This window comes from Balaenoptera borealis (genome assembly GCF_965194805.1).
Source record: "Balaenoptera borealis genome assembly, chromosome: 2".
NCBI classification, from domain to species: Eukaryota; Metazoa; Chordata; class Mammalia; order Artiodactyla; family Balaenopteridae; genus Balaenoptera; species Balaenoptera borealis.
The window spans coordinates 106,901,809-106,921,971 of record NC_138867.1 but is presented as its reverse complement, the minus strand read 5'-3'; the positions used below and the strand labels follow the sequence as shown (position 1 = coordinate 106,921,971).

The window sequence follows — 20,163 nt, the reverse complement described above, 5'->3', positions numbered from 1 at the left end:
TGGGTGCCGGTAGTCGGGCGCCGGCAGGTGGGCGCTCGCGGGACGCCCCCCCTGGAGCCGGCACGCGGGCTGGAGAGGGGGGCACGGGAGCCCCACACTGCGCCGCACGCTGCCGGTTTCGATTGTCACTACAGGAAATTTAATTAAACCGGGAGCCATAAATCCGTGAACCTCCGGGGTCAAATTATAAGCGTGAGTGTGTGTGTGTGTGTGTGTGTGTGTGTGTGTGTGTGTCTGCGCGCGCGCGCGCGCGCGATGGCGCTCTGGGAAGTGAACAGAATCACGGGTGGGAAAGGTAGCTTTTTAAGAGGAAGCAGAAAACATCACAGCTTCATGCTTCTTCCGTGATTCACAGATGCCCTGCTTCGGATTTATTCGAGTTCTATGAAGTGGTAATATAATCTCGACTGGCTGAGATGACTGCCTTTTTAAATAAATATTTTTGAGCAACCATGTTGACCTTTAATTGAGGGCTGAAAGGTTTAATCGTGGGTGCTGGCAGGAGCGCTGTGAGTCCTGGGGCTGCCTGGATCTCCTGTCTGCCTTTGTTGGGCAAAAGCAGCCCTCTGGGTGCTGAACCATTAGAGAATAAATCAGAGACTGTACAGTTCTCAAATACTTAGCCTTGTCAGTCACCCCTGACAAATATCGCTCATACAATTTTTTTAAGTAAGTCCAGAGTTACGAAGTCCCTACTAAATTGCTGCTAACGTGAATAGGCAAGTGTCTGTTTCTAAGGCTGTTCTGTTGAAGAACAAGGAGTTTTTTGCCTGGCAGATCTTTATTCTTGTTTCTTAACAGAAATTTTTTACATCGTACTTTATATTTTAGAGCACTTAAAAGAAAAATCCACAGTATGGCCCAGCTAAACCCCAAGATTCTCAGCTCCTCCAGGACAGGGATAGTGTCTAAGATCTGTTATGCCCCCCCACACTTTCTAGCACACTTCCCAGCATAAGCACATCTCCTTAACCACACATTACCTTGGTTAGGCAGCCATGAGAGCCATGTCTCAGTGTGGGACTGCTAAAGATGAAGTGGCTGTTAGAGGCCACAGTCTTCTCATTTACTAATTATCTCAGTAATACTGTGTGAAAATGCTTATGAGGCTCTCTACCAATATTTACAGCTGTATGCATTGAGATTTAAAACACTTGGAAAAAGAGGTGTGCCCTGGAAATACTGAGTGGTTATAGTAATATTGGGGGTAGGCAGAACTAATCATGGTTCTGTGTGAAATGTCGTAGCCTAATAACCTGGGTCCTGTTCTGCTGAGGAATTGCCTGGAACCAGAAAGGGCCTGTTGTGAAAATTAAGGTTGGCGGGGCTGGTGTTTTAGAAAGGCAGACTCCGCAGAGTTTCTTTCTTCATGCTTATTGTGGTCAGTAGTAGCTACCTGCCAAGGAAGGATCAATATTTTTATGTCTCCTTTATCGGAGGAAAATATGGCTATGTGGTTTTCTTTAGATGGATTGATGGCAGGTAAGGAAATAGAGAGGAGGATTTTCCAGCTTCGGAATTTATTGGACTGTATTTCAATTTTATTCCAGATGCCTGGTTCTCGCGGACTCTTAAGTACCCAGAGGCAATGTGGAAGTATGCCTTCAAAATAAGTTTTTTTTTATTATTAAGGTTTTTGTATTTCATAACATGTGCATACTCCAGCTGGCTGATGCATTTAGTTACTCTAATGCCAGGGCTCAGGGTTTCACACGTAGCAGGACCTTGAGGAGATCTGGTACAAGTAGTACGTTTTTTTTTTTATGTTCCTTATTTTAAATCTAATTTTGCCACTGCTTTATTCAAGGAGTGTACATCAGAGGAAGCCAAAAGCCAGCTGGAATCGTTCCTGCATGCAGTTTTAATCTTGTTTGCAATTATTTTGAAGGGGAGAAACTATCTGGATCCAGGGATGTGTAGCTACACAGGTAGCAGGGACTAGGTGAGCTTCCTTCATCCTTCCCCTAGTATCACATAGCAAGTTTGAGAGACAAAATTATTTGAGGAAGAATATGCAAAGTGAAAGGTTTGGGCTAAGTTTCACGTAGATATTATTCCACATCCCTACCTTCCCATCTCAGTTACAGCTGCAGAGAACTGAAGGCATGAAAACATTACTCTCTTTTTATTCCAATCCTTACCCAAGATAAGATTTCCAGAGATAGAGGCAAATTCAAAATACCTTCTATTTTAAGAAAGGATTTCAGAGCATTTTACCTGTAATATCTAGTAATAACCATTTTACTGCTATAGGCTTCATCACTGTGGTATTGTATTATTTGTTTGTAAATCTTTCCCCTACCCAAGGTGTGTCCTTAAGGGCAGGGAAAGTATCTTAATCACTTTTATATTTCTAGTATCTGGCACGGTGCCTGGCACATAACAAACACTCAGTACATGGTATAGAAGGGAGGCTGGATCTATATGGACTGTGAAAGCATCATTGGGAATGCAACAAGGTAGAGAAAAGAATATAAAGCAGTAACCTTTCAAGGAGCTACCAGTGCAGTTATAAATGCTGCAGTTACTAATGCCTCGATAAACAGCTTGGAGTAGGGAAGGGCATATTTGAAAATCTACAGATGGTCAACAAACTGCCTTCCAAGGAGATCTAGCCTGATCAGTTGTGTGGTCTTTGTTATACTGAATAGAGTATACAAACTGAAAGGCCCCGCCAGCCCCCTTTCCACTCTCTCTCAAGGCCTGCCATGCCCAACTCCTCACCCAAACACCTGTTGAGTGAATATTTGAAAAGTATCCATTTGAAGGTATGCCAAATTATTAGCTTACCTAGGTCACTAATATCTTGGTTTGGTCCTGCCTTAAGGATAAAGGACTTATGTTTGTTCACTATTTTAAGGCTAGGTTACCCAAATAATGTGAAGGAAAGCCACAATCATCTTTTCTACTTTACTAACATTTCAAAAGAGTTCAAAGTTGACAGCTTTTTGTATTGTAATAGGGCAGGCATGTGGTATATGCTGCTTCCTTCTGTTGCCAATGGAATTCCAACAGAAACCAGAATGTTACTACTGGAAACAGATGAACTTCCTCTCATTGTTTCTGTACTTTTTCATATTAATCATGAAATAATGGGGAAGTGGCTTCTACTTTAGTCAGGGGGAAGGACATAAGACTGAATTATTTAATTTTTTAAACTCTTTTCTTCTTAAAACCTGTAGTTCTTCCAGTCAGCCAAGAGAAAGGAATCTGTTATTTAATAGAAATTCAGTCAGCCGAAGCAGCTTAGGATATAGACTGGGAAAAAAAAAAAAAAGAGAGAGAGATCTAAATGCAGCTCTGTTTCTCCAAGTTCAAAAATAAAGTTAATCTGTATCATCTTAGATTTAGAGATCAGAACCTCGTTCTTATAGTAAAAGAATTCTGCCATCCGAAGCTGAGATTTTTCCTCATTCTCTCCATCTTTAAATTAAATCTTAAACAAAATGTGCTATCTGTTATTCAGTATACTCTGAGGATTAATGTATAAAACTTTTTGAGACTTTTTTTGGAAAAAAGGGGGTTGAACTTGGAGGTCCCTTGCAGTTCTGAGAATTCTGTGTTGGTCTCATTATACATAAAAATAGGCACTGTTCAAAGAGAAAATATAGAGAAAAAAAATGCAGTATAAAAGGCTTTGGTAAAACAGTTCCTTTATCCATAAAGCAAGGGAAATCTCCAAAGTGTCTTGGAATCCAGTTCCAAAATATTAAGATTTTCTATCAGTGACAAGTTTTAAGTAACAGAATAGGACTCAGAGAATTGCAGAATCTCACATAACTGAGGGTGGCTGGGGCATGACCTCAAGAGTGGATAGTTCCTAACATTCAGGTATTAGTGTTACAAGTCCCAAGAAATGCTGGATTTAATATCTCAAATGTTCCAAAGTCATCTGCTACAAAATGGCTAAAAATGAATGAAACATCTTTCAGGTCTTGTGTGGTCATGTGGATAATGCGCCTCTTTGGCAAGATGAATTGGAAATGGTGGAGTATTAGTGACAAATGGAAGGCATTGCCTGGGCGGATGGAGTTTGAATTGCAAACAATTACTTTTGGAAATAAAGTTGTGTGCTTTTTAAATAGCAAGGAAACTGGCATTACTAGCTGGGCACAATAAGACTAAGATGTTTTAATGAAATTGACTTCTTTCTGGGTCAGTATTAGGTATCAGATATACCTTCAAAGGGAATGGGTCATTTTGGTTAAGAAGGATAATGTGGAGAGGAGTCTGCATAATTCCTTATGTACTTTGTTCCCATCCCTTGCACTAGCATGATTTTGCCCTCATCTTAAATGCTATCTTTATGGAATGAGGGAATTTTCAAATTGGTTCTTAAACTCTGTTAAGCCCTCATGTATGATATAACCCAACCACATTATTCAGGCTTTCTTGGCTTTCAGGAACAGCTTTGCAGCCATTATGTCCTTTTTTTTTTTTTTAACATCTTTATTGGAGTATAATTGCTTTACATTGTTGTGTTAGTTGCTGCTGTATAACAAAGTGAATCAGCTATACGTGTACATATATCCCCATATCCCCTCCCTCTTGCGCCTCCCTCCCACCCTCCCTATCCCACCCCTCTAGGTGGTCACAAAGCACCGAACTGATCTCCCTGTGCTATGTGGCTGCTTCCCACTAGCTACCTATTTTACATTTGGTAGTGTGTATATGTCCATGCCACTCTTTCACTTCATCCCAGCTTACCCTTCCCCCTCCCCGTGTCCTCAAGTTCATTCTCTACGTCTGCATCTTTATTCCTGTCCTGCCCCTAGGTTCATCAGAACCATTCTTTTTTTTTAGATTCCATATATATGTGTTAACATACAGTATTTGTTTTTCTCTTTCTGACTTACTTCACTCTGTATGACAGACTCTGTAGGTCCATCCACCTCACCACAAATAACTCAGTTTCGTTTCTTTTTATGGCTGAGTAATATTCCATTGTATATATGTGCCACATCTTCTTTATCCATTCATCGGTCAATGGACACTTAGGTTGCTTCCGTGTCCTGGCTATTGTAAATAGTGCTGCAATGAACATTGTGGTACATGTCTCTTTTTGAATTATGGTTTTCTCAGGGTATATGCCCAGTAGTGGGATTGCTGGGTCATATGGTAGTTCTATTTTTAGTTTTTTAAGGAACCTCCATACTGTTCTCCATAGTGGCTGTATCAATTTACATTCCCACCAGCAGTGCAAGAGGGTTCCCTTTTCTCCACACCCTCTCCAGCATTTATTGTTTGTAGATTTTTTGATGATGGCCATTCTGACAGGTGTGAGGTGATACCTCATTGTAGTTTTGATTTGTATTTCTCTAGTGATTAGTAATGTTGAGCATCCTTTCATGTGTTTGTTGGCAATCTGTATATCTTCTTTGGAGAAATGTCTATTTAGGTCTTCTGCCCATTTTTGGATTGGGTTGTTTGTTTTTTTGATATTGAGCTGCATGAGCTGCTTGTATATTTTGGAGATTAATCCATTGTCAGTTGCTTCGTTTGCAAATATTTTCTCCCATTCTGAGGGTTGTCTTTTCGTCTTGTTTATGGTTTCCTTTGCTGTGCAAAAGCTTTTAAGTTTCATTAGGTCCCATTTGTTTATTTTTCTTTTTATTTCCATTTCTCTAGGAGCTGGGTCAAAACGGATCTTGCTGTGATTTATGTCATAGAATGTTCTGCCTATGTTTTCCTCTTAGAGTTTTATAGTGTCTGGCCTTACATTTAGGTCTTTAATCCATTTTGAGTTTATTTTCGTGTATGGTGTTAGGGAGTGTTCTAATTTCATTCTTTTACATGTAGCTGTCCAGTTTTCCCAGCACCACTTATTGAAGAGCAGCCATTATGTCTTAATAATACTGAACATTGTTGCACACTCTGAATTCAGAATATGCCTCTGGCTCTAGGCCAGATGCTGAGTCAGTATCTTCAGGGTTGAGGATAAGGGGAGGGGTACAGTGTGTGCAAGCCCCACTGTGTTAATAAGAATTAGTCCAGAATCCCCTCTGGACCCGTGGGTGCTAGAGGGAGTGTATAGTAACAGTATATTACTGTTCTTGATCAGCATCTTCATGTTATTTTTCTTAGCTGAATGTTTTTCTGGAAACCAACCCCATTACCAAGTAGACTCCTCTGAAGCAACGATCTGGAAAATGTGACTGCTAAGGTCCAAAGATTCTAAAACAAACTCTTGCTTACTCTGAAGATTCCTCCTCCCTTTCATCTCACATTTGTCAGCTTGCTGTATGCCTAGGCAAACACAGCAGCACTTCTGGACATGGAGGAGAATGCCAAGATGATGAGGGTCTGCCATTAAAAATCATTCTTTAAATGTGTCCATCAATAAGAAAGAAACACATTATTCTTCCTTTTCGGAGGCACTTTTCCATCTCAGATGCTCAAACAGTTGCAAGATCAGTGTCCGGCCACCCTAATGTCGCCTCCCCCATTTTCCTGCTGGGTCTTTTCTGATGCCAAGGCTTCCCAGTTATGACTGAGGAGCTAGAGAAGTGAGTTTGCGAAGAGCAAGCCCGTTTACGCTTCTGCCCAGATCTATGTATGAATTTTGGTCCTCTTTAAATGGCCTAGCATTTTAGACTCCTACAGGTAACTACTTCCATGCCTTTCTTTGGAGACCTTTGACGTCTTGAGCTATTGCCATGGCATTTCTTCTGTATGTGGTTTCCCCTTCTCTGATCTGGAGGATATTTAATAAGCAAAGCCTATGGGCAGAGTTTCTCCTAGTCTCTGTAAAACGAGAGAACAGGACAGGGGGTTGTATTTCCATTTTACAGTTGATGAAACAGGCTTAAAGAGATGAGGAATTGCCTAGCATCAGAGAACTAATTAATGGAGTTGCCTGTCTTTGGAGTTTATATTTATGAAATCTTCACACAGAAATGCACCCAGGAATTCAAACATGCTGAATTCCAACTGAAACTCTGTAAGAAAGAGTAACTTTAAAGCTCTAGATGAAGAATCATACCATTTGTGCTTAATTCCCCTGACTGATGAGTTTGTGGGAACTATGTTCATTTAAATTTACTTTGACCTCTCTACACAATTTATTCAAAAATACTTTGGAACAAGTTTTGTCTTTAAAGATTATTAATAAATCCAACTTTACCACTGCCTAGGCAGCTTCTGTTTTGATGTACCAGGCTTGGGTTGAGGATATCATTGGTAAAATAATAGTGGTACTGAATTTTCTCTTCCTTGAAAATATAAAGGCAAGTATTCGGAAGGAGCAACTGGAAGGGAAGTGACTTTTGTTCAGAACCTATCAAGGGGAAACCTCTACCCCTTGCAAACTGAATTTCAGTGCCCTGTTCTGTAACTATGTGAGACCTGAGTAAAGTAAGCCAGTACCTGGTGCCGAGGTATTTGCTGGTCTAGGTATTCAGTCTTAGTAGAAGATAAATATGCTGGGTCTTTAATCAGTGATATCATGTCTTAGGAATTCCTATTTAAGTAATGTTCACAGTCTGAAGTTTTCAGCTATATCTGTTTGAAATATTTTTCAGTTTTGCAATTCCCTATTTCTGAGACTATTATACCTAGAGTTTTAAATCTTCCTTTTGGGGCCAGTAAAAGCACATTTCAGTCAGTAGAAACATCATCATTAACAATATTAATAACAATACCTTATTTTTTGTATTATTTAGTAATAAATAGTTAAGCCTTATTTCTCTATTCTGCTTTTTAACTTATACAATGATTTTTACATTTATTATCTCTTTTTAAGACACCCAACCAAATTTTGCTTTTACTCTTCTCCCCTACCCCACTGCCTCCATCCTCACCAGAAGTATCCCCTTTTACTTAAGATGTGAAATTAGGCAAGAGTCAGACAAGGTAGTTCATTTTAGGGGTAGGCATTGGTTGGAAGGTTTCATTCTTTTGGAGCAACATGAGACGCATCTCATCTGATTCGTGGTAGCTTCTTTGACTACCCCTATTCTAGTCCAAGCCCTCATCGCTCTTTTTGACAGTGGGCCACTCCCCTCTTTCTGGAGACACTTTCTCCTGTTGGCTTCCATGATGGTCCACTTTTCTGATTTTCCTCCTACCTCACCAACCTTTCTTTCTGCCTCCTTTGCTGGCTCCTCTCTACCCAACTTCTGAATGTTGGATTGCCTCAGGGATTTGTCCTGGGTCCTCTTCTTTTTCTCTGCTATTTAGATGATCTCATGATCTCAGGTGTAATTACAGCCCTTAAACTAAGGGAGTCTCAAATTTCTATCTTCAGCCCTGGTTTCTCTCCTGACTACCAAACCTGTACACGCGACTTTCTACTTGAGTCTCAGCTTGTCCCTCACTGAGCTCCCAGACCCACACATCCCTCAATCTGTTCCTGCCTCAGCTGCCATTTTAGTAAATGGCACTGCCACCCACCCAGCAGCTCAAAACCAAAACTAGAATAGTCCTTACTGTCATTTTTAATTCCTCATATCCAGTTCATTGGCAGGTCCTTTTGGCCCTGTCCACACCACCCTCCTTTCTCACCTGGACTACGGCACTAGCCCCTAACTGGGTCCCTGCTTCCACTCTTGCCATCCATTCTCACACAGCATTAAAGTCATCTTTTTAAGATGCACATGAGGGACTTCCCTGGCGGTCCAGTGGTTAAGACTTCACCTTCCAATGCAGGGGGGGTGAAGGTTCGATCCCTAGTCAGGGAGCTAAGATCCCACATGCCTCGTGGCCAAAACACCAAAACATAAAACAGAAACAAAATTGTAACAAATTCAATAAAGACTTTAAAAATGGTCCACATCAAAAAAAAAAAAATCTTTTAAATAAATAAATAAATATAAAGTGTACATGAGACCCATCACTTCCCTCCTCTAAATCTAACTGTGTGAAAATAGAACCTCAGTTCTTTAACATAGCCTGTGAGGCCTTAGGTGATCCAACCCCCAGTGACCTGTCTCCTCCACTCTTCCCCTTGCTTACTGTGCTTTAGCCACATGGTCCTTTCTGTTTCTTCCACTAAGTCAAGGTTGTCCTTACCCCAGAGTCTTTGCACTTACTGTTCCCTCTCCCCAAAATGCTCTTCCTTCAGATCTTTGTACCTTCTCAGCCTTTAGTCTCAGCAAAAATGACACCTGCTCAGAGCATTTTATTTAAAGGACCTGCCTTAGTCACCATCACATCACCCTGTTTCACTCCCTTCCCTCTGCTTACCACTGTCTGATGTTGAGAGACATAAAAGAGTCTCTTTAACTTCCCTATAATATGGACCCCATGAGGCCAGGGACCTGACTTTTCTGTTCACCACTGAACCCAGTACCTATGAGTATCCTAAGACATGGAAAACAGTAGGTAATTGTTGAATGAATGATCTCATCCCACACCTGGATTTTCATAATTGAACTCTTTCCCGTCGCCATTCTTCTTTCCTTTGCAGCCATCCTGCTCGCTGCTGCCAGATCAATCTCCTAAAACACCGATTTTATCACATCACTCTCGTTTAAAATCCTTCATTGGCTCCCATCCAAAAGGCCACAGCATTCCTACTTCATGCCTTTGTGTCTAACCCTGGCTTCGGAATGCTTCCCATTTTTCTACATATCGAAATCCTACATGATTTAGGATCCTTCTCTTGTGAAACCACTTCCAATCTCAGCCCATAGTACTCTTCCCTTCCTTTCTCTTATCACATTTAAAGTTGCCCATTGGATGTCCCTGTTGTGATCTCTCTTGTATTTATATTGTTTCAGTGAAGAATTTAACTCCCTCCTCCTGAATCTGCTGGAGTACATCTCTGTAATTCTTGTTGCTTGTATACAGAATGTGGAGTTGATTTCTCCATGTGAGTGTTTTATTTGGAGGGAAAGAAATGGACTAAACACCAGACAGGATGAAGAAAAAACAATAATGGCTTATTTTGCTAAGAATTTGAAGCGGTGAGGGGGGGATAGGGGGGCAGAGTGTATGTACCAAGTGATGGATATGTAAATGCCATATACCTTCAGTGAAATTATAATCTTACTGGTTAGGCCAGGCCCACACTTCAAATAGTTAGAAAACTTTTGCACAAATCAGTGTGTTGAATGCAAATTAACAGAGCACCTATTGCATTCACACAGTGTAGTAGAGACATCCAGATACTTGGAAACCCCACAGTCATGGTAATAATTTTAAAAAAAATAAAAAGGGGTTTTGTCTGTAGGAACTCATATGACCAGTCATTCCTTTCTGGGACTGATTCTCTACAGGCTTCTCTGCCCCCATGTGGTAAACCTGTTGGCACTGAAGCCTGGAAGTAGAAGCTGCAGGGAATGGAGTGGACATGCAGGGTATGTCTACTCAGGGTTTCATGTGTTATGTGGGATCAAATCAGCAGTCCAAATGCATAGCCAGGCGAGGCTGTGGTGATCATTTCACAATATATGCAAATATCAAATCATTATGTTTTACACCTGAAACTAATATAATGTTATGTTATTAAAAAAAAAGAAAGAAAGAATGAAGCTGAGCATGAGGCCATGTACAAGTGGGCCCACAGATGGGTGGTGAGCTGGGGATCCTTGTTGTAATATCATGTCTGAGTTGGTGCTACCTCCTTGGCAGTTCCCCTGGCCAGGTACCCTGACTGCTGTGGCTGAGGTGCTGAAAAAGCACCTGAGATCTCACGCACTCAGGGAGTGAGGGCCCCGCTCCAGGTTGCCTTCCACCCCCTACCCTCTGTTTCTGTTCTATAGCCTCATTCTAACCCTGCTTAGCCCCTTGGAATTGACACCTCAAAGTATCTGCTCAATTTGCAGCTTTGATTGTGTCTCTATATGCTGCGTCTCCTTGTCACTCTTGGCTCCACACTTGGGCCCAAGATCCTAGGGTAAGCTCTCACTTGTTTGGGAGAGAGGGAGGTTTGGACACAGCTGACTGACCAAAAGCATATAAGACCTCTGGAGAGGCATCATTTGTCCCTGTTTCCCTGGATTAGGTAGAGCCCAGTGACCCAGATGAGTCCCCTAAGAGCAACCTCACCTCATTACATAAACTTTCAGTAATCTAAAATAATGGATTTCGTTCCCAAGAGAGGGATGTGTTTGTGTGTGTGTGTGCGCGCGCATGTGTTTCTAGTCATTATGTAGAAATAGGAATGTTGTACTTAGATGGTAATGAATGTGAAATGGAGCACTTAACATCTCACATGGCATAAATGACGGGACGGAAGCCCTGAGCCTCTCTTTCTGGAACACAAGTTCAGCGAGAGTGGCGGTAATAGTGTTTGGTTAATGTCAGCTCAGCATTAAATTTATATTGTATTCTTGTGAAGAAGCTCCAGCATTATCTGTTAATAATGAAGGCGGTACCTGAGTTGATATAAACTTTTTGATTTTGGAGATTCGGTGTGCCCAAGGACTCTTCATATGAATAAAAATTCTGGTCAGTGAAGGTCAGTTTCTCTACTCAAGCGAGAACAATGGTGTTTCCCTTCTAATCAGACACACACAGCGTTTGAAGAATCCAGGAACCCCACATAAGTGATGTGCAGCCATAGCCTGGGCAGCTCCTCATGCAAAAAATGAATAATCCTTAATAAAGGCTCAAATGACCCTGGCTTCTTTCTGTGCAGCAATCAGTTGTTTTAATGGTATGTCCTTCAGTGCTTCGCAGGGAAAATGCTATAAAGTTATCTTCCTTATCTTGCTTCAAGGAGGGATGAATTGGTCCAGTCAGTCCTCCTCCATGTTGTATTTAATTCTGCCATAAAGACCACTGAAGTCAGCCTCAGTTTTGTTGAAAAGCCAGCATTCCCTTTCTCTTTCAGGATGATCCGTGCCTCTGAGCGGCAGTGGACTTGAAACAGCAGGAGTCACCATCTTTATTGTTAGGCTGTGGAATTTGTTTTAGGCACATTCTAAATCCAGTCTTATGCTTTTTTTTTTGTCTGTGACAAAGGTGACCCAGTTGTGCTTCTTTGATATTATGCATACAGCTCTTTTTGCTCATATCACAGAGGCATGTAACAAAATACAAAGGATAAAATTGTGTCTTTGTGTGTAGTAAGGACACACACTTCATGACTAAATTCAGTGACATAATCAAAAAGGTGTTGTCCTCCCACAGTCATGAGCCAACAGGCATAGACCACCTTTCAGAGTATTTCTTATAGTGCTGAGATACTGTTCAAAAACAACAGAACTAATGAAAATGTCACATTGTCAGAGTAGCCAATATTAAGATTTTACTTCAAGAAAGCATGATGGGGTGACTGTGACGTTGACAGCAGTGGTGTTAGGGTTTGGGGTGTTCCAGTTGGAGTGTATCATTTTTCATTTTACTTTTTATTTCTAGAACTAAGTGAACTCCAGTGTTCAGAACTTTAGCCATAATATCTTATTTCTGCCTAGGAGAGGTATGGGAATTTTTTTTTGTATCAGACTCTAATATAATTTTATAATACAGTACCTACAAAGAAATAAGTTAATTTAACAATGTGGTAAAACGCACATGCCCTAGTGCGCTAGGGCATTTGGAACATATGCAGGTAGTAAAACTGCATAATGCTAATGCATTTCTCAGTAAACAAATGTGCCATGTTTAAGTGATTCAATACATATTAAAAAAAAGGAGAAATAGAGACTAACATGGAAAAGAGAACTAGTTTTAAACAAGATGGTTGTGGCATCTCTGAAGACTTTACTTAGCTTTTTGGGTTGGTTGAACAAGTATTCTAGCAAATCTGGAATGAAGAGCAACTCTGTTTACTCTGACAGGTTTTATTTGTCTTGGGTGCAACCAAGACCACATGCTGTGTTTTGTCATGTTGGAAATACTGAAGCAGATTTCCATTGTGAATGTGAATTTTTTTTTTTAACAAAAGCCTTAACACCTCAGTCTCAACTCAGTTAGGTGAAAGCAGTAAGTTTTCCATTCCTTACCAGCCTGACATCAATAAATCTTAAATCCCTCCACCAAAAGCACACAGCTGCTGTTCACTGTCCTGGTTGTAACCTTAGGTCACTGCCTTAGATAGCCTGCTCCTTCTCATTTTCAAGAGCTATCTTTCTGCCTTTACTTTCACAAAACTGATTTTTAAAAGTTTCTTTCTCCTTCATTTAATACAGTTTCTTTAACTTCATACCCTAGGAGGGTGTGCCACTGTTGGCATAAGGCCTTGCCAAAACCAAGGATGCAGAAATTTCTACCTGTCGTAAACATGGCTAGCATTCCATTGATACTTCCCCTTCCTTTATATCCTCTGTAGACAAAGCCATGTTTGGAAGCTATTGTCTCCAACCACATTCACCTATTGGAGTGTTGGTTCTGCTGAATTTATGGAAAATATATATACCAGGGCTTCTCACTTAGTTGAAAGTAGCACAGCATATTGCGAAATTGTTTAGATCCATTTTCCTCCTTAGAATAATGCTGGGTCCTTGTAAAATCCTTATCACATTCCTTTTTTATGCATTATCAGGACCATTTAGTTAGCAGGGAGATCCAGGGAGAAGTGGAAGACTAAGGATTTAAGAGAGAAGGAAAGATTATTGTTTTCACAGATCAGAATCCAATCCTTTTGTCCCGTCTTCTTTACTCTGGTTTGATATGGATTTAGTGCTTTTCTCTAAAGTCATATCATTCTGTTTGAAATGAGTTTAAAGCTAATCTTATGCTGAGAAACCTGGTCACCAGTAGAGATTAGTACATAATTATTACAGGCATGCTCTCTGGAGCAGAGCAGGAGGAGATTCAAGGTGGTGGTGCAGGGGCTGGGACCAGCTGCAGCGCGCTGGCCTGCATCTTGTGGACACTGTGAGGAGCACTGACCTTTAGTTAGGATATGAGATCCGCCCACATAGTGACTGCTGTGCACACTGAGTGTCTGATCAGGGTTAGAGGTGAGACTAAAGAGGGGGGGAAAGGCTCACTCCAGTACTATTAACATTCGAACAACTATTTGAACACCTACTATGTACCAGGTTAATTGTAGATGCTCAGGAATATCGGGGTGAACAAGTAGCTGCTCCTATGGAACTCATGTTGTAGTAGAGGGGACATATAGGTAAAGAAATAATTTTACATAGTGAAGGATAAAAGAAAACCGCAGCAAGATATGAGGAAGAAGAGTGGTGGACTGGCCCACATTGGTAAGGTAGTCACTAAGGCATCTCTAAGGAGGTGACATAAGCCCAGGCCAGATGAGAAGCTACTTAAGTTTTTCATGCAGAGGAACAGCAAGTACAGAAATCCTGATGAAGAAACGATCTTTGGTTATTCAAGGAACAGAAAGAGAATCTTTGTGCTGCAAGTTGCCAGGATAAGGGAGGGGAAACTGATAGATGAAGTTGGAGAGGTAGAGTAAAGAAAAGTTAAGAAATGAAGATACCAGGAATGAATTCATGCAGGGAATATTGATAAGTGATAAAGTCAACAGTGCCTATGTGTTTTAAAAGTGAAATCATCATATCTGTAGTTTAAAGGACAAAGCTGGAGGCTCAGTAGAATAACTAGGAATAAGTAGGGTGTCTTATGTCGAGCAAAGTAGCAGGATGAGAGAGCTTCAAAGCCTAGTGTTTGACATGCTGCTATTACCAAGCTGTTCTTATTGGAATATCTCCAGTAGAAACACTAGTACATTTGTAGATGTTTTCAAAAATGATGACCATCTCCTTTTAAAATACTTCTTAGAAGAGCTGAGCAGATTTTTGTTTTTGACAGGTTAACTCAGCCTAATCTCCCCTATAAGTTCCTCTAAGGACAGCTCTGTGTTTCCCCACCTCTTGCAGCAGAGGGGCATAAATCTCATAAGTAATAGCCTTAACCTTCAGCTGGAGACTTGTGCTTCTTGCTTACTATCTCCTTTACCGTGAAGGTGGCTGGGCATTGTTGAATGCTTACCTATAAGATAAGCTATCTCTGCGAATAAAAACCATTTCAGGAAACTTCCCACATTTTAGGGGATCATCAGATGCTAGCAAAATCTGCAGGTGAAATTTAATTTTTTATTCTAATTAACAAACCCATGGAATTTGCTTACAGAAACCAAGTGATTAGACACGCAACTAATCCATACATTTGGATTTTTTCCCATTCTAAATTCTAAATTTGGAATACAGTGAATATTGAGGCATCATGAAGACTTGCCAAACATTTGGCCTCTCTGACACTCCTGGACTCCAAGAAGCACATCTGAAGTCTTCAAATTCCATCATAGATTTGCAGCTTACTGTTTCTATTATAAAGAGCAAAGTCTAGGGCACATAAGTTTACTGGTCTATTTTTCTTTTGGCAGAATTAAGATGCTCTGGTTTCAAGGAAATAGCATGCAACTTGCCAAACACTCCTTTCAACGGCTCTTGAGAAATCTATCTGCCTCTAAGACTGCTCTGCCTGTGCTAACCTTATTCACAAAGGTACAGAGTGAAAAGTAAAATCACTACTTTAAAAACATAAAGGATTAAAATGTTGGGTGAAGAAAGTTGTACATTTAAGAAAGGGGAAAAATGTTGAAAGGAAAGCAATGGTATAAATTTTCTTCAGACATGCTCCTCAATTTTTCAGTTCCAGTTACAACAGTGGTAACTCTTTATCCTACCCAGATACTTCATTGTGTCACTGTTATCAGGAGGTAAATTAATATATTTAATCGTCATCTGATCCATACATTGAAAGAAAAGAACTATCAGATGTTTACAAGTGTATCACTTAGAAATATAGTCAACTCTTATTATTTGTGATAGTCACGTTCTATAAAGTCACCACGAACACTGAATTAGCAAGTACTGAACCACTGCTCCTAGGGCAAATATAGGGTTAGGTTCCTATGAGCTTCTGGTCACAACATTTTTGAACTGATCAATACATAACCTTGTTTTATGTGTGTTTCTGTTTAAAGGCACCTTATTTAACATATATTGTTGATTTATTAACACTGAGCTCAGGGCCAACAGCACTGTAACTTATGCCTGAACAAAGCTTATCTAACACAGTATTTTCTCTGTAAGGCACGTCACAGCCTTCCTATGCTTAGAACACTGGACAGCACTTCAGCACTATGCTTGGGCCATTTTAAATGGCAAAATAACCAAGAAAAAGCACAAAAATGCAAAAAGAGTGGCACTAAGTAGAAAAGGACACTTGTTTACAGTATGAGAGCTGGAACAAGAAGGCAGAGCATCATCCTGTCCCACCTCAGCCAGAAATGTGCACTTTGAGCAACTCAATTTTTTCTCTGCTCTATGCACCTGCATGTCTGGGAATGACTACAAAAACTTGGGTATTGATTTTAGGGTTACAAATAAGTTTTAGCTAATAGATGAATTCGCAAATATAGAATCCATAAATAATGGGACTGACTGTACTTATTTTCTTATCCCTAACACTGGTTTTAAGCTATAAAGCAAGTTTAAATTTTTAAGAGCTTTTTCCTCTAAAATTTATAAGACAAACATCATGGATTTCCTTTTGCTAGTTAACATTACTTTGTGTGATTTGTAATCAAAAAAGAAATAAAGTGCAGGGTAATAGAATTACCTTTAGTGAATAATACTGCAATTCAAACAAAAAAGGTCTCTTGTTTGATAGATTTTTTTCACATTCCAGGCATTTTAGCAATTTGAATATATCTGAGAGTTATCTAATAACAAAGTTTAAGTCTTTTAAAAATTTCTTATTGAAAATAGTTAATCTTTACTTTTCATATTCATAAGTATATATTGCATTATTATGGAACAAAAATATTTCATCATTTGTGTCTACATATGAGAAATGTGTGTGAAAATTAACCACAAAAATAAAATAATCCCTTAAGGCTAATGGTGCTCACTCAGCCTAACTATTCTGCACTGTTTTTCAGTTTGAACAACAGCCAAGTTAGCCAGAAACATGCACCAAAGCAAAACACACTAATCTTCCATTCAGCTTAAAATTTGTACCAAACCCTTCATTTGTGTCATTAGACATATAATAAGACATTACTCTCACCTCCCGGAGTTCACAGTCCTCTGAAAGAAAAAGTACAGTATCAGGTCTCTTTCAGTTATAAATAACAGAAAGTACTACCCAGAGTGGCTTAAACAAAAAAGGGATTTTATGGGTTAGTCTGGTTTCAGGAGTAGCTTGATTCTGAAACTTAAGCACATTACCAGTCTCTTCAGCACTCCATTCTCTAGGTTAAATCAGTTCACACTCTGGCTCTTCATATGGATAACTGCAGCGATCCCAAGCCTCAGATCTCACATTTCAGGTATCTACGGAAACTCCAGCAAAACCCTCACACCATCCTTTGGCTGTGATTGGCCGATCCCTGAGCCATTTGTAGTCGAAGGGCTGTGATGTGCTGGATGCCTCAGCCTAAATTAGGCATTCCACCCCCGTTCAGGGAGGAGTCAGCCACATGCTGAGAGCAGTTCTGTGAGGCAAAATCACAGCATTCTTGCTACAGGAAAGGACAGTGGGTGGTAGACAGCCAACCCACCAAATGTCCACTACAATTCAGGGATAGGGTAAATAAGTGCTGTATTGGCACCACTGAAAATCCTAGACAAGGATGTACAAATGTTCCAGACCACTGGGTCTTGTCATTTTTCAGCTCATAGATTTCTTTAAAATTTGATAACCTTTCCTCCTAAAAATACATACACACGTGATAATTTGCCCAGACTTCCATAGTCCCTGGGTTGTTTGTTTTGTTTTGTTTCTGGCTGCACCGCGCAGCTTGGGGGATCTTAGTTCCCCGACCAGGGATGGAACCCGGGCTCACAGCAGTGGAAGCGTGGAGTCTTAACCACTGGACCACCAGGGAATTCCCGTTCCCTGTGTTTTAAAAAAAACAAAATAAAAAACCTGATCCTAGCTCTACTAAAGTTTTTTTATTATAAAAGCAAATAGTACCAAATTTGGTACTTCTGCAATTTCACTGGTTCTTGTTTTGCTTTTGCTTTTAAGATCCTCTCTTGACTTTTTTGAAACTTTCTCAGAGAATTTCAATGTGGTTATCTTAAAAATCACAGACTGGGCTTCCCTGGTGGCTCAGTGGTTAAGAATCCACCTGCCAATGCAAGGGACATGGGTTGGAGCCCTGGTCTGGGAAGACCCCACATGCCATAGAGCAACTAAGCCCGTGCACCACAACTGCTGAGCCCACGCGCCACAACTACTGAAGCCCACGTGCCTAGAGCCCTTGCTCCACAAAAAAAGAAGCCACCGCAATGAGAAGCCCGTGCACTGCAACAAAGAGTAGCCCCCGCTTGCTGCAACCAGAGAAAGCCTGTGCACAGCAACAAAGACCTAACGCAGCCAAAGATAAATAAATAAATTAAAATTTTTTTAAAAAGTCACAGACTATCCATAATCTGTTTATTGATAATGCTAAAATAACATAATGAGCCCTGAAGCAGGAAAATACAGCCAAAAAGAACTTTCTGAAGGAAAACTGTCTTTTGATGATCCAGGTTCTTATTTCAAAAGAAGGTGAGTTAAGCTGGAGGAAGGGCCTCCATAGCAGCTCATCTTTTCCTGTCATGTTAAAAAGCAGGCTTTATATAAGCATCAGTAATGTTGAATCTATTTTTAGCTCATACAAGAGAACCTATAGTAGTCCCTGTTCATTGAGTCAAGGCCTGAGAAGCCTTTAAAATCTGCCAATGATCCATAGCATTCTCGGCAGACTTCTCCTCTAGATGGTTAGGGTGCAAACAACAATGGGCACTAAAACTCGCTTGCTCCAGAGGTGGAGAGTTAGTCTGGGAAACCTATTGCTGACACTTGTAATGAGAAAACTGACAAAGCATTGAAGAGTTGGTACAGTCATCACCCAAAGTCAAGAGATTTTTCCCTTTTAAAGATGGGACGATCACTATCTAACTCCATCCCAGTGGGCTATTAGGAAAAACAGGCTGGGGAATCCCCTGGCAGTCCAGTGGTTATGACTTTGCGCTTTCACTGCCATGGGCCCGGGTTCAATATCTGGTCGGCAAACTAAGATCCTGCAAGCTGCGCGGCACGGCCAAAAAAACAAAAACAAAAAATGGAAAAACAGGCTGGCAAATCTCAGTGCCCCCCCCAATCAAAACAGACTTTAAGACATTCTGGTGATGTCAGCCAGGCCTGGAAGGTGCTCCTGACCTAGGAAGGACAAAGCCCTAGGACTATAGATGATATGGAAAATAATCTTCCCAGATATCAATTAGATGAAGCCAGTAACAAAAAAATGTAAGCATCTAAATATATTGTGTGTACATATATATACACATATATACATATATACACACATATATGTAACAAATATAAGCATCAACATTTACTAGATAGATTTATTTGTCAAGAAAAATCAAAACACAGCTAAAAAATGCTGAAAGCCCATTTACCATGAAACACTAGCTATTTATAAGATTCTGTGGCAGTGTTTTGCTTTGGAAAATAAAACAGTATAATTAACCTGGGAGAAAACTGTCCTTTAAAATAAGTATAATCTGCTTCTTGTGGTTTTTGTCAGGCTGAATGCCATTCTTTGGGTTTAATGGCTTTTTTCGTCCTGTAGGATCCGTGCCCCCTTTGTGATGAAGCCAAGGAAGTACTGGAGCCTTATAAAAACAGGGTAATATAATACAGTGTGGCTTTATGTATATGGAATAGATACTGCATGTAGTATAAAGTATCTGCCTGGATCCTTCCTTTAAGAAAAGAGATTGAATGATTTTTCATTTAAATTTTCTTTCTGTTCTTCAGAGAGAGATTTTAGTGCTGATTTCCATAAAAGTCATTACACCTAAGTGTTTTTCTCTGAGCAGTACTGGTTTTCCTACTCTGACTCTTAAAATGATCAAAGTTAACTAGCAGGTACAGCATTTGGGCCTTCTGTTAAGTTTTTGTCCCTATTCCTTTTATCTTATGTTGTCATTTCCATGAAAGTGTTTTCCTGTAGCAAACCATGATACCTTTCCCAATCTTACAGCCAAAACATGTCTTTCTTGATTCTCAGGCAGCTTCCCAGTTGGGACATTGTTTATTTCATTGGGAACTGAGTAGTAGGTAGATGCTGAACCTAACAGATGTAACAGAAAAGTATCAAAATTAGGGAATGTAAAGAAATCAATCAGGTTACAGAATTCAGGGTCATTAGCTGACTGTGGACCTCAAACAAACAACAACAGTAAAAACCTCTCAGCATTAGAACCAGTCTGGGGATCAGTTTGTCACTACAGCCGTTGC

General features: G+C 40.2%; 2 protein-coding genes across 17 annotated transcripts in view; one reads left to right on the top strand and one right to left on the bottom strand.

Annotated features, from left to right (window-relative positions):
- The window catches only part of LOC309623660 (uncharacterized protein), a gene marked incomplete at its 5' end in the record, with an annotated part of 202,569 nt that overhangs the window by 158,481 nt on the left and 23,925 nt on the right, over nt 1-20,163 (bottom strand). The window contains one exon of one of the 12 annotated variants that reach the window (XM_082380747.1): nt 12,713-13,470. The exons of 10 other annotated variants lie outside the window; for them this stretch is intronic. Of the gene's footprint in view, nt 1-12,712; nt 13,471-19,555; nt 19,997-20,163 lie in introns of those variants that run through there. One more of the 12 variants, XM_082380748.1, reaches the window with a different exon arrangement.
- The window catches only part of LOC309623662 (glutaredoxin-like protein C5orf63 homolog), a 33,308-nt gene that overhangs the window by 12,451 nt on the left and 694 nt on the right, over nt 1-20,163 (top strand). For 2 of the 5 annotated variants that reach the window (XM_082380756.1, XM_082380755.1), the window contains exons 2-3: nt 15,245-15,365; nt 19,493-19,549. In XM_082380756.1, coding sequence (XP_082236882.1) covers nt 15,252-15,365; nt 19,493-19,549 — 171 coding nt within the window. In that variant the 5' untranslated portion in view covers nt 15,245-15,251. Of the gene's footprint in view, nt 1-5; nt 193-15,244; nt 15,366-19,492; nt 19,550-20,163 lie in introns of those variants that run through there. The other 3 variants (XM_082380753.1, XM_082380752.1, XM_082380754.1) reach the window with 2 other exon arrangements.